This window comes from Neolamprologus brichardi, chromosome 10 (assembly GCF_056152115.1).
Source record: "Neolamprologus brichardi isolate AB-2024 chromosome 10, ASM5615211v1, whole genome shotgun sequence".
NCBI classification, from domain to species: Eukaryota; Metazoa; Chordata; class Actinopteri; order Cichliformes; family Cichlidae; genus Neolamprologus; species Neolamprologus brichardi.
The window spans coordinates 16,655,379-16,665,079 of NC_142113.1; the positions used below are offsets into that span (position 1 = coordinate 16,655,379).

The 9,701-nt window shown below is 39.2% G+C and overlaps 1 protein-coding gene across 2 annotated transcripts; it reads right to left on the reverse strand.

The window, feature by feature from the left end:
- On the reverse strand, nucleotides 1-9,652 carry inpp5kb (inositol polyphosphate-5-phosphatase Kb). 2 transcript variants are annotated; one of them, XM_087847303.1, is made up of 13 exons: nucleotides 8,607-9,652; nucleotides 7,181-7,223; nucleotides 4,817-4,921; nucleotides 4,469-4,577; nucleotides 3,990-4,106; nucleotides 3,501-3,676; nucleotides 3,295-3,406; nucleotides 3,109-3,218; nucleotides 1,814-2,027; nucleotides 1,594-1,731; nucleotides 1,409-1,492; nucleotides 1,217-1,321; nucleotides 1-999 (listed from the first exon to the last, which is right to left on the reverse strand). In XM_087847303.1, the coding sequence occupies exons 1-13, from the start codon at nucleotides 8,809-8,811 to the stop codon at nucleotides 931-933; spliced, it is 1,587 nt and encodes a 528-aa protein (XP_087703429.1). In that variant the 5' UTR covers nucleotides 8,812-9,652; the 3' UTR covers nucleotides 1-930. The 2 variants fall into 2 exon arrangements, with proteins under 2 accessions (XP_087703429.1, XP_087703430.1); XM_087847304.1 differs by lacking the exons at nucleotides 7,181-7,223; nucleotides 8,607-9,652 and adding an exon at nucleotides 5,277-5,962.
- Between the last annotated feature and the right edge of the window lie 49 nt (nucleotides 9,653-9,701).

The window sequence follows — 9,701 nt, forward strand, 5'->3', positions numbered from 1 at the left end:
TCAGATTACAAGCCTCCAGGCCTTTAATCACTGATAATTAAAGTGACCCACTGCCCATCTTTTTTCACTGATTAGTCACACATCCATATCCTGAAAACATACTGGATCTTTTTAAATAAACAAATTCACAAAAAATATTTCGTTTGTCTTGCAGTATATTTTTAGTGTGCTGATACGATTCATGCATGCAGTGTGGGAGATATAACACATTTTCATCAAGAGGAAAACAGACAACCTGCATTCACATTTTAAAGATAAGCCACTGCGATCACACATACATTTTCCCAGCACCTCCCTGCCACTTGTTCATTTGCACACATCCTACAGGTTGCTGCATCGTTCATTGGATCAACTAGCTGACCGTTGGATGATATTTTTCTGTGTCATGTTCCTCTCTAAGATTCTCATGTTCAACAGTTTCTGCAGACAACCCATTGCAAGAAATTTTAGTTGCAGGGTGCATCTTTCTTCACTGAGACAGCACATATAAAACAAAAGAGCACACTCTTCTACGCAATGATGTTTTGCACCTTTTGTATTAATCTGCACTGGCTACTATGAGCTGCCGAAACAAACAACTTTGAAACAAAACTCAAATGCAGTTTCTGTTTTCAAGCTGCTGTGCAGTTTGACATGTGTTCTCCGTATATCTGCTCTAACAGGGTCTGTGGATAGACTGAGGCTACTCATTAAAGTTTTTTTTATTAGAGATCTTGTTTCAGCAAGAGTGAGCCTGAACCTTAAAGGCAAAGTAGGAAATAACAACCTGGAGTTTACATGATGACAAATTGTGGGGGCCAACATGAATGACAGAGTCTGCTCATCCAGTAGATTAAGGAGTTAACCTTGGGGCAATTTTATAGCCTGATTCAGATCTGTGTGACTTTGCAGCGGAGAGGAATAAGACGTGGCACTACAGAGAATCTGTTCTTATTTGTTGACTCCATTGATATCCTCGGGAACCAGGCCTTCCATGACAGCACGCTTAGACTCCAGGATCTGTAAGAACCAAAGAGAGTGCAAAATAAAGCACACTGCCATGCTTGCTTCCTTCTCCAAACACAGAGCATGCACTCAGTAATCTCTTATGTAGGTACACCTGTATTAACAAAATTCTACATTTAAATAGTCTTTCGTGGATGCATTAAATTGTATGTTTAAGAGTTGAAAAAAATATCTAACTATAAAACTACAGATATGATAGTGAAGCAGTTACCTGGAAGGTATCACTGAGGCCAGTGATGCTTTGCATGTTTGTGCTGTAGTACCCCAAAACGTACTGTCCACCTAACAGAGGAATCTGACCTTTATCCACAGAAATCTGCAACAACACATGTGTGCATGTTAATGAATAATGCATTCATAAAGAATTTGTTAATATGACATAAACACTGCACTTCTACTTTACCTGTATGACTTCATTTATCTCTGGCAGTTCATTTTCTCGAACCCAAACAAAGGTTTCGTAGTCAGATGCAGTCTTAAATCCCACCTGAAGCGCAAGAAAGTCAGTCCAAATCCACACAATTATAATATATAAGGTTTAAATGACTTATTTATTTATTTTTGTTGTCTTTACATGAGTCCTAGTACCTTGTACAGGCCGATCCAGTCCCACGTAGAAGACATAAAGTCCTCCAGGACAGAGTAGGTCAAAAGTGCATCCTGGCCTGCGCTCCATATGCCCACAGGAGACACGCGCACCAGTGGTGTGTCAAAGACTTTTCTCAGCTGCGGGAAAGATAAGAGAAAAGAAAATATTTTTAAAGAACGTTTGAAAAAGCAGAGGTCGATGCAGTGCATCTGCTCTCACCTCCAGGCTGAAGGTTGCAATGACAGGCTTGTGGTCGCTGACTCCATAGCTCATGTCACTGGTGTATTTATCCTGGGTGACCAGGACTGGATACTCATCCTGTTCTTCATCTGTGGAAGTTGATGCCTTCTCATCATCTTCCTCTGATGGCAGGGGCTTGGGTTTGATCCGCCAGAGGATCCGGTCTGTCCATGCCGGCTTCCTCTTCTTTCCACTGAGAATAGAATAGAAGAACAGAATAAAATAGCCCTTTATTGTCATTGTATATCTACATCGAAATTATGGGTGCTCCACGCCGAGCAAAAGGAACATGACTGTGTATTATACAACTTCTATCTAAAATTTAATTTTTTTCTCTATTGCTTACCTTTTAACACATTTACATTTGTCTATCCATACAAATCTACATACTAATTCTTATGAAAAAATAAGTGCTGTTAAAGAATGCAAACCAAACACATACATATGCAGTACAAGGCTATACCTATAGTGTAGCATGCATATGAGAAAGGATGTAGGCTACATGCTAAGTAGCATGTAATGGTACTGCTAAGCAGATAGTACCATTAACAGGGTGTTACAGCTTATGCACACATTAATTTGCTGTGAAAAGCAAAATGTGGATTACACAGGAACAAAAAGAGGAAGGAGTGCAAACAGTGGGGTGCTGGGTGCAGAAGGGAGTTCTGGTCTAATGAATATGCAGAACATGTCTGCCATTTATCAGTCTTATAATGCTTACAAAACCCATTTGAATCTTGTTGCTTATGCCAGTGTCTCCATACACTTTGTGAATGTGGGTTATATCTAAGTAACCCACAAGGTGCCTATCCTATACACAGGACCGAGACACCCACCTAGGCAGATCTAGTATCCAGAACCAGGCCCCCAACCATTCAGAGAGGAGCACCCAGGTGAGAGACGTGAGTAGCAAGAAGAGGGTGGTGCCACAGAGCTGCAGGGGCCTGAGTCTGTTTATTGTTAGGGAAGAGCCTCAGTGCTCTGGATATGAGTTGGAGAAAGAGCTGCTACCTTGTTCATCTATAAATCAGGTTTATAGATGCCATGGCTGTTTTGAGTTTCCATTTGGCGTGTCTTGTTTTGCTACAACTAAAGATGTGGTGGCAAAAGCTGATAAAGGAATGTGGGGGATGCAAAACACAAAAAAATTCTTACTGTAAACCCAACCATGTCTTTGGAGTGCTGTGCAAAATTAAAATGGAAACGAGGACACAAATAAGGCTTACAAAATTTGCCGATCACGTGTGTGTCATACAGATTTTTTAACATGTTACCTGGTGTCATAGGTGTCGGAGTTACGGTCAAACTTGTAGGTGGGTTTAAAATTTAACGGTCCCTCCTCAAATTCCTGCAGGAAAGCTTCCTTCTTCTTCATCATGATGAGCTGCAGGAAAATGAAAATAATGAGCAAGTGTGTTTTATTATGTGTGTGTGTGTGTGTCCTCACACTAGTACAATACCTGATCTTTGCCCCACAGCAAATTTAGCCGGCCGCTGTTGATGGATGAGCGGAGAAAGTGCAAACCGTGATCTGCGATGCGGAAGTTCAGATCACCAAACCAGAACACCACCCTGTGGAAAAGCCGCAGAGCCACATTTTACTTGCACAGCAGCCCATGTTGCATATATGCATAGTATTTGTGTGCCTCTGTAAAGGAGTCCTGACTTGTGGTCCCGGATTTGTGGGGTGTCATAGATGTCAAAGTCTTGCGTCTCCAGTATGTACTCAAACTCGTCAACGCGCTGCAAAGCGTTGTTCATGTGAGCAGCTAGGTGGCAGTTGAGGAAGCAAAGCATGTGTCCATAGAAGGAAAAGCGCACAGACACTCCTCCTTTGTTACCCTAACACAGACACACACAGGAGAACAAATACAGTCTGTGAAGAAGACTAATTATAAAAAAAAGTATCTCTTTTAACCTGGATTATGGATTAGACACAAGTTTTCTATCCCAGTGTTCTGACTGCTTTCAGTGTTCTTTGTTTGTGATTTCTTTCTGTCAAAGCTGCTGCACATTCCACTAAACAAACACAATGGACCTTTCATAGTGCGTTTAAACCCTACAGCATCTGATGCCAATGGGATTCCTGGTGTGCACACAGTGTGGTTGTCTACAAGGTTCAGGGATAACCAGAGCTCCCATTCTAATTTCCTACCCAGTAGCCGAACACGCCAGTCCGAGTGTAGGTGGTCTGGATGTTTCTGATGTAGGGAAGATGAATCTGTTTGGCAAACAGCAGCAACAGCAAACCCTGCATCCTCACTGATGTGACCTAGACACAGATGGAGACAGTAAGATTGTATTAAAGTCAAAATTATTTATATAGCACATTTAAAACAACAACCGTTGACCAAGGTGCTGTACAATTAGGATAATTAAAAGAAATGAAAACATAGGGAGATACGATAAGAGTTAAGAAAAAGAATCATAAAATTATTAAATGTTGTAGATTATGCAGCGTTTCTTTTCTTTTTCTTTTCCTCTTTGAATCTCAAACAGTTTAACTGCAACAGTATAAAAATGTATGTAATAACATATTTTATGTCTCTTTTATGGATGAAAGAAAAATACAGCCGATTGAAGAGACACATAAAGACAAATATTTCTCCCTTTCCTTCTTCTGTCTTCTCTGACCTTCACAAAGCCTCTGGGTGCCAGTGAGTTCATGAAGACATGGCTCCAGGAGTCTTCTGATATCAGATCTGTGATGAACCTCACTGGGGTGGCGTTTACCTCCTGAAGGCTAACACACAGAAAAACAAAAAGAGACAAGTAATGACAGTCTAATGTCTTTGATTCCACTGCTGTGATTCATTATGAATATATATATATATATATATATATATATATATATATATATATATATATATATATATATATATATATATATATATATATATATATATGGAGAGAGAGAGAGAGAGAGAGAGAGAGATTATTAGCAACATTTAAAACTGCACTGTCAAAAATGTTATTTCTTACCCAATCACATAGAGATCTGGAGGCGGCTGGGCATCTAGTTGGAGCAAAGAGGTGGCATCTTCAGGAGGCTCTGATGTGGCCACATTCCAGGTCACAATGTGGATCCTTGTGAGAAAGAACTCCCAAATATTATTTACAACGCTACAAAGCTACACTGTGCATGCTCAACAGTTTGTGTCCTCAAAAAGAGCAACACTTACACCATAAAAATACAAAAAGACCCTTGATAACATTTACCAAAATACACATTTTTGTAATCTTATAAGTTAAGTGGAACCCACTAAAAACCACAGATATTATTTTCACAAATACCACTTTAAGAGCCTATTGATCATTTCTGCACTTTTTGATATGAACTATATTAGTTGCTATGATATGCCTGTTTCTTCATGATAAATCAAAGTTTAAAAGTGTTTTTTCTTTTACAAGCTTTTTAAAAGCCCAAAGTGTTAAAGTCAACCTGAATGCATCTGTGGGAATGAAGCGTCCACAGAGCTGAAATGCTTCTTCCAGCGTTCGTGACACCTCTTCACTGGCTTCGTCGTCAGAGCTCATGTCCTCGATGCAGGTCAGCAGCTGGGACAAACGCTGGCGAAGAACAGTCTTTGACTTTGAGCCCTGAGATGCCGAGCTGCTCGTGCTGTCCGAGCGCACACGTGGACTGTCTGTTAAAAGTTCCATCTTTGAAGTTATGCCTTAAAAAAGGATCTTCCCGGTGTATGTGACGTAGTAAAGTTCAGGAGGTTCTTCAGTGCACAGCAGTATTGAAAGTAACTACTTAAAATAAACATAAAGAAAGAAGGAAAATCCTACGGAAGACAGACCTTTGGCTTAACTTCTCAGACTTCTGTGGTTGGGATAGTTGTAGCCATCTGAAGCGAGAGGCCACCGGTCCCTTTGTCCACTCGACTGAGAGTAATATGAACTGATTCCTAGTTAGTCAAATCTCTCTCTGCATGTGCTTCAGGCAGTTCTTCTTTAAAGTCCTCCAAAATAGCCAAGTTGAACAACTCAAACGCCGAGGGTGAAGGTTGCTGGTAAGGTCCTTTCTCTGGCAGAGTCTTGTGTGATCTGGCTCCGATGGAGCAGCGACTGACAAAGCAGTAGGGTTGACTCGGGAAAGCAGGCAAGAGTGAGTCAGATTTGGAGTATAATCGCAGGCAGGAGACAGGCATGTGAACGTGTGCGTGTCTTTTGCTGTGAGTGTGTGCAGCCAAAGAAAGTGCAAGAGGAGGCTGATCCTCCATCAGTATTGCTGCAAGACCTGGGCAAACCTTCAGCTTTTCTAAGAGGTTTACCACCGCTATTCTTCATCAGCTGAGCACATAGAACAATGCATGTGACCCACAATTACACCCACGCACCGGTGACGAGAGAAAATATCAGCTTTGGCTTCTTCTGGGGTAAATCTGGGCTCTTATTATATAGACGAAAGGTTATCTTTGTAAACCGGATAGAGGTCGGAGAGGAGTTACAAGCAGCTTTAGACTGACACACAGTTTTATGACAAAAACGCAAATCATTCTGATTATCAAGTGTTACAGCACACTTAATAGATGTGGGAGCATATTAAGCAATCAATAAGCAATCTGCAGCAGCGGCACTTTTTGCCTAATACTTAAATGGATTAAAGATTTAAAAACCATAAGTGCAGTGAGATAATTATTTAATTCCTAAAATTTTAACATCTAATTATCCACTAAACACTTTTCTTTGCAAAACGACTCGATTAGAAACCGCTGGATATTTCCTTACACAGGACTTAAAATGATCCTGAACTACACACTATACTATAAATGACAAACAAGTTTTTACTTTTCTGAAGCTAAAAGTGAAATTATTTCTAAAAAATAACGTGCTAATTGTTGTGTGTAACTGAATAAGTGTATGTAACTGAATGGTTTATTAATGGCTGTAAAGCAGAAATATTAAAATATTTGGATGCCTGTGGAAAATACGAAGAAATGGGGACAGGAATAAAGAAAAGTATTTATAATCCTTGGTGTCCCAATCCTCCCTTTCAGTTCATGTAACAGTGTCACATGCAAAGACTTAGGGCAAATTCTTTAGCAAGCAGAGGTGTTAAGTAGATAATCAAGGGGCTCACTGGTCAGAAATGATGAATAGAATACTATTTAAGTTTTCTCGCAGATCTATTAATACTCAGATCCTGCAGCCACAAGTTACTTATAAAGACTATGAAACTGATTATGAAATGCAAGCTGGGAGGGTCTTTTGTTTTACTATCTCTACCTGTGATCTGTGCTTTCCCTCACATTTATTTCCATCTCTGACTTTGTTCCTACCTACTTTGTATCCTTTCATTTACATTAGGAGACAAAGACAGAATTGTGCTGGTCTTACCTGCACTTGTCTGTTCCACCCCTGCCAGTGTTCATTTTCTCCCCTGTAGACACACATACACACACAGGCTTGGGCAAAATGTAAGCAAATAGAAATGCCAGGCGCTTTATCCTTACTACATTCAGTTTGCTGGGAGCATAGACTAGAGCCGGGCAAAAATAACTAAACAGACAAAGCCAAACCTGACAGGGATGCCCCGGAGTCATTTCTCAAATTGCTTTTTAATCACGTCTAATCATGGTTAGCCTCAGCCGTGTTAAAGTGACAGTGCCCTGAAGATCACATGTAAACACAGGAAGACTTGAGAGTCATTTTTGGACATATTTTAAATAAAACTTTATCAAAAATGCTGTAGAAATTATTTGACTTTTTAAAGCTAATTATAAATACAGGGGGCAATGCATATTTGTTGCCGCTGGCTGCTCTGGTCTTTGAACTAGTTGTAAAGTAAGTAAAGAAAACAACAACAATGTCCTGGACTTGTGACTAGACTGTAACAGCAACACCTTGTCCTGTTTGTGTCAAAGTTGTCTAATAACTGTGGCTTTGTTATGATAGCTTAGATTATTTGTTTTTCTGGGTTTCTTCCTCACCACCAACCCTTGCTGATGGCTGTGATTGGACACATTAAAATTAAATTTAACTGAATTTCATTTGGCCACTTGGGGGCAACAGTGTGCACAACAAGCTGCACGCTAACATATTTGGTATGGCTAACACTCTTTTAGCAAAGTAGTTGATGGTAGTTCATATAGATATAGATATTAGCCTACTGTTAAACTGGCAATATGACTACCCACATAACATATATAAGTCCAGGGTCTTTACATTTTATCTCTTTTATTTTTGTTGTGCTCTTAATTTAGATCCACAGCAAAATATGTAATTTCTTACCTAGCTAACTCTTTAGAACATTAGCCAAATTAGCTAGTGAGGTCAATTTCATGGTATATCAGTGTAGATATTAACCACAATAACAACTTGCCACAATACAATAATCGAGGCTATGACAATATGCAAATTTTTATCAAAGAAAAAAAAATACCATTTAAAAGGCAGAAATTATTTTATTTATTCTTCTATTCGAACTTTTGTTATCGATATTATTCAATTTTAATTATGCATCAATTAAGTTAGTTGTTTTTCACTGACAAGTTTTTTGTTCTTTATAACAATGTTACTAACTTCTTTTTTCTATACCCTTATTATAAGCCCCTCCTTGAAAAAGTAACGAAGTCCTAACTTTGGTATTTTAAATTGACCAGTGATTGCAAGAGAAACAGATTGTTGTGCCGTATTCATACTTGCCAACTGCTAGTGTGCTGTAACAAAAACCCAAAAAACAAAAAACCCCACGCAAAGAAGTTACTGAGATCGTTTTGCCTTATGAGAACAAAAGCATCCCTCTGTCTAACTAAACCATTACCTTTGTCTGTGTGTCTGTCTTGTGGTATCCGGAAAAGCAGTAGACCCTGTGTGCACAGATGACAAAGATGTCCAAAGGATATCTGTTTTCCTGTGGTGAGGCTGGTTTGACTGTTTGATACTGTTTTTGGTTTCCTCACTTTGTTCTCAGCTGCTCCCCTCCTGGGTGCAAATTCCCACACACAGCCCACGCTGGACTTAAGCATAACATCGGATCAAGCTATTATCCCAGGTTGGTTAACAACCCAGTGAGAAAGTGTTTATGAATAGACATGTCTGTTTATTGACATGGCATTTGTTGCACTAAAGCCTGCTTTGTATGAAACAATCCTTCATTTTCTTAACAGTATGGAATGTGAAAGGTGCTCTGCATTACACATTAAAATGCTACTGTATAAGGATTTTATTGACTGTGTAATGCTTTAATTACGGGGATTCATTCTGTTATTTTTGTGGTCTTGCAGGATGGTTGTGCATGATATAAATAAGCCACCTTTAGGAAGAAAGAAGAAAGGTTATCAACAGAACACACAGACACAAAGATTAAAACAAACAAAATCACAACTTAAAACTTGATTAATACTTTCTGATCTTTAGGTTCAAGAACCAAAATAATTTTTTCATTCATATTTCTACTAGTAAGCTCAGTTTTCTTTTTACTGATAAGCTAAAATATCCTCAGTGGTTCATTAGTAAATTCAAATATTCCCTCTCAAACACCCATACACCGTGTAGTCTCATCACCATCTAACAAAATATGTAGCAGCTCGCAGCCCCGGCCCATCCTCTGCCTCATAATCAGGATTTAAAGTAATCTTTGCCACAAAAAGCCTGATTAGTTCTACCCTGCCTACAGTGTTTGTGTCTGTATGTGTGTGGTGTCTGCTGTCTGTGTGTTTTATGGGTCCACCAGGGGCACCAAAGAATAATATTCAAAAGTCATACTTTGTAGCTTTAATTAACATTTGATGATTTCAACAACTGCTGATTACATCAGTTTTGATTTATTTTGCTAAGAAAAGTCAATGTTCATTTTTTAGCTTATATTTGAACCGTTTTTTGACTGTCTGTCTCCCATGTTTAAATAATCTCACAC

Coding starts and splice junctions, on each gene's coding strand:
- inpp5kb (XM_087847303.1), bottom strand. CDS start 8,811: ATGCTTAAGTCCAGCGTGGGCTGTGTGTGGGAATTTGCACCCAGGAGG. Junction 4,922..7,180: donor GGTGGAACAGACAAGTGCAG/GTAAGACCAGCA, acceptor CTTTCTCACAAG/GATCCACATTGTGACCTGGA. Junction 1,322..1,408: donor AGATAAATGAAGTCATACAG/GTAAAGTAGAAG, acceptor GTGTTGTTGCAG/ATTTCTGTGGATAAAGGTCA.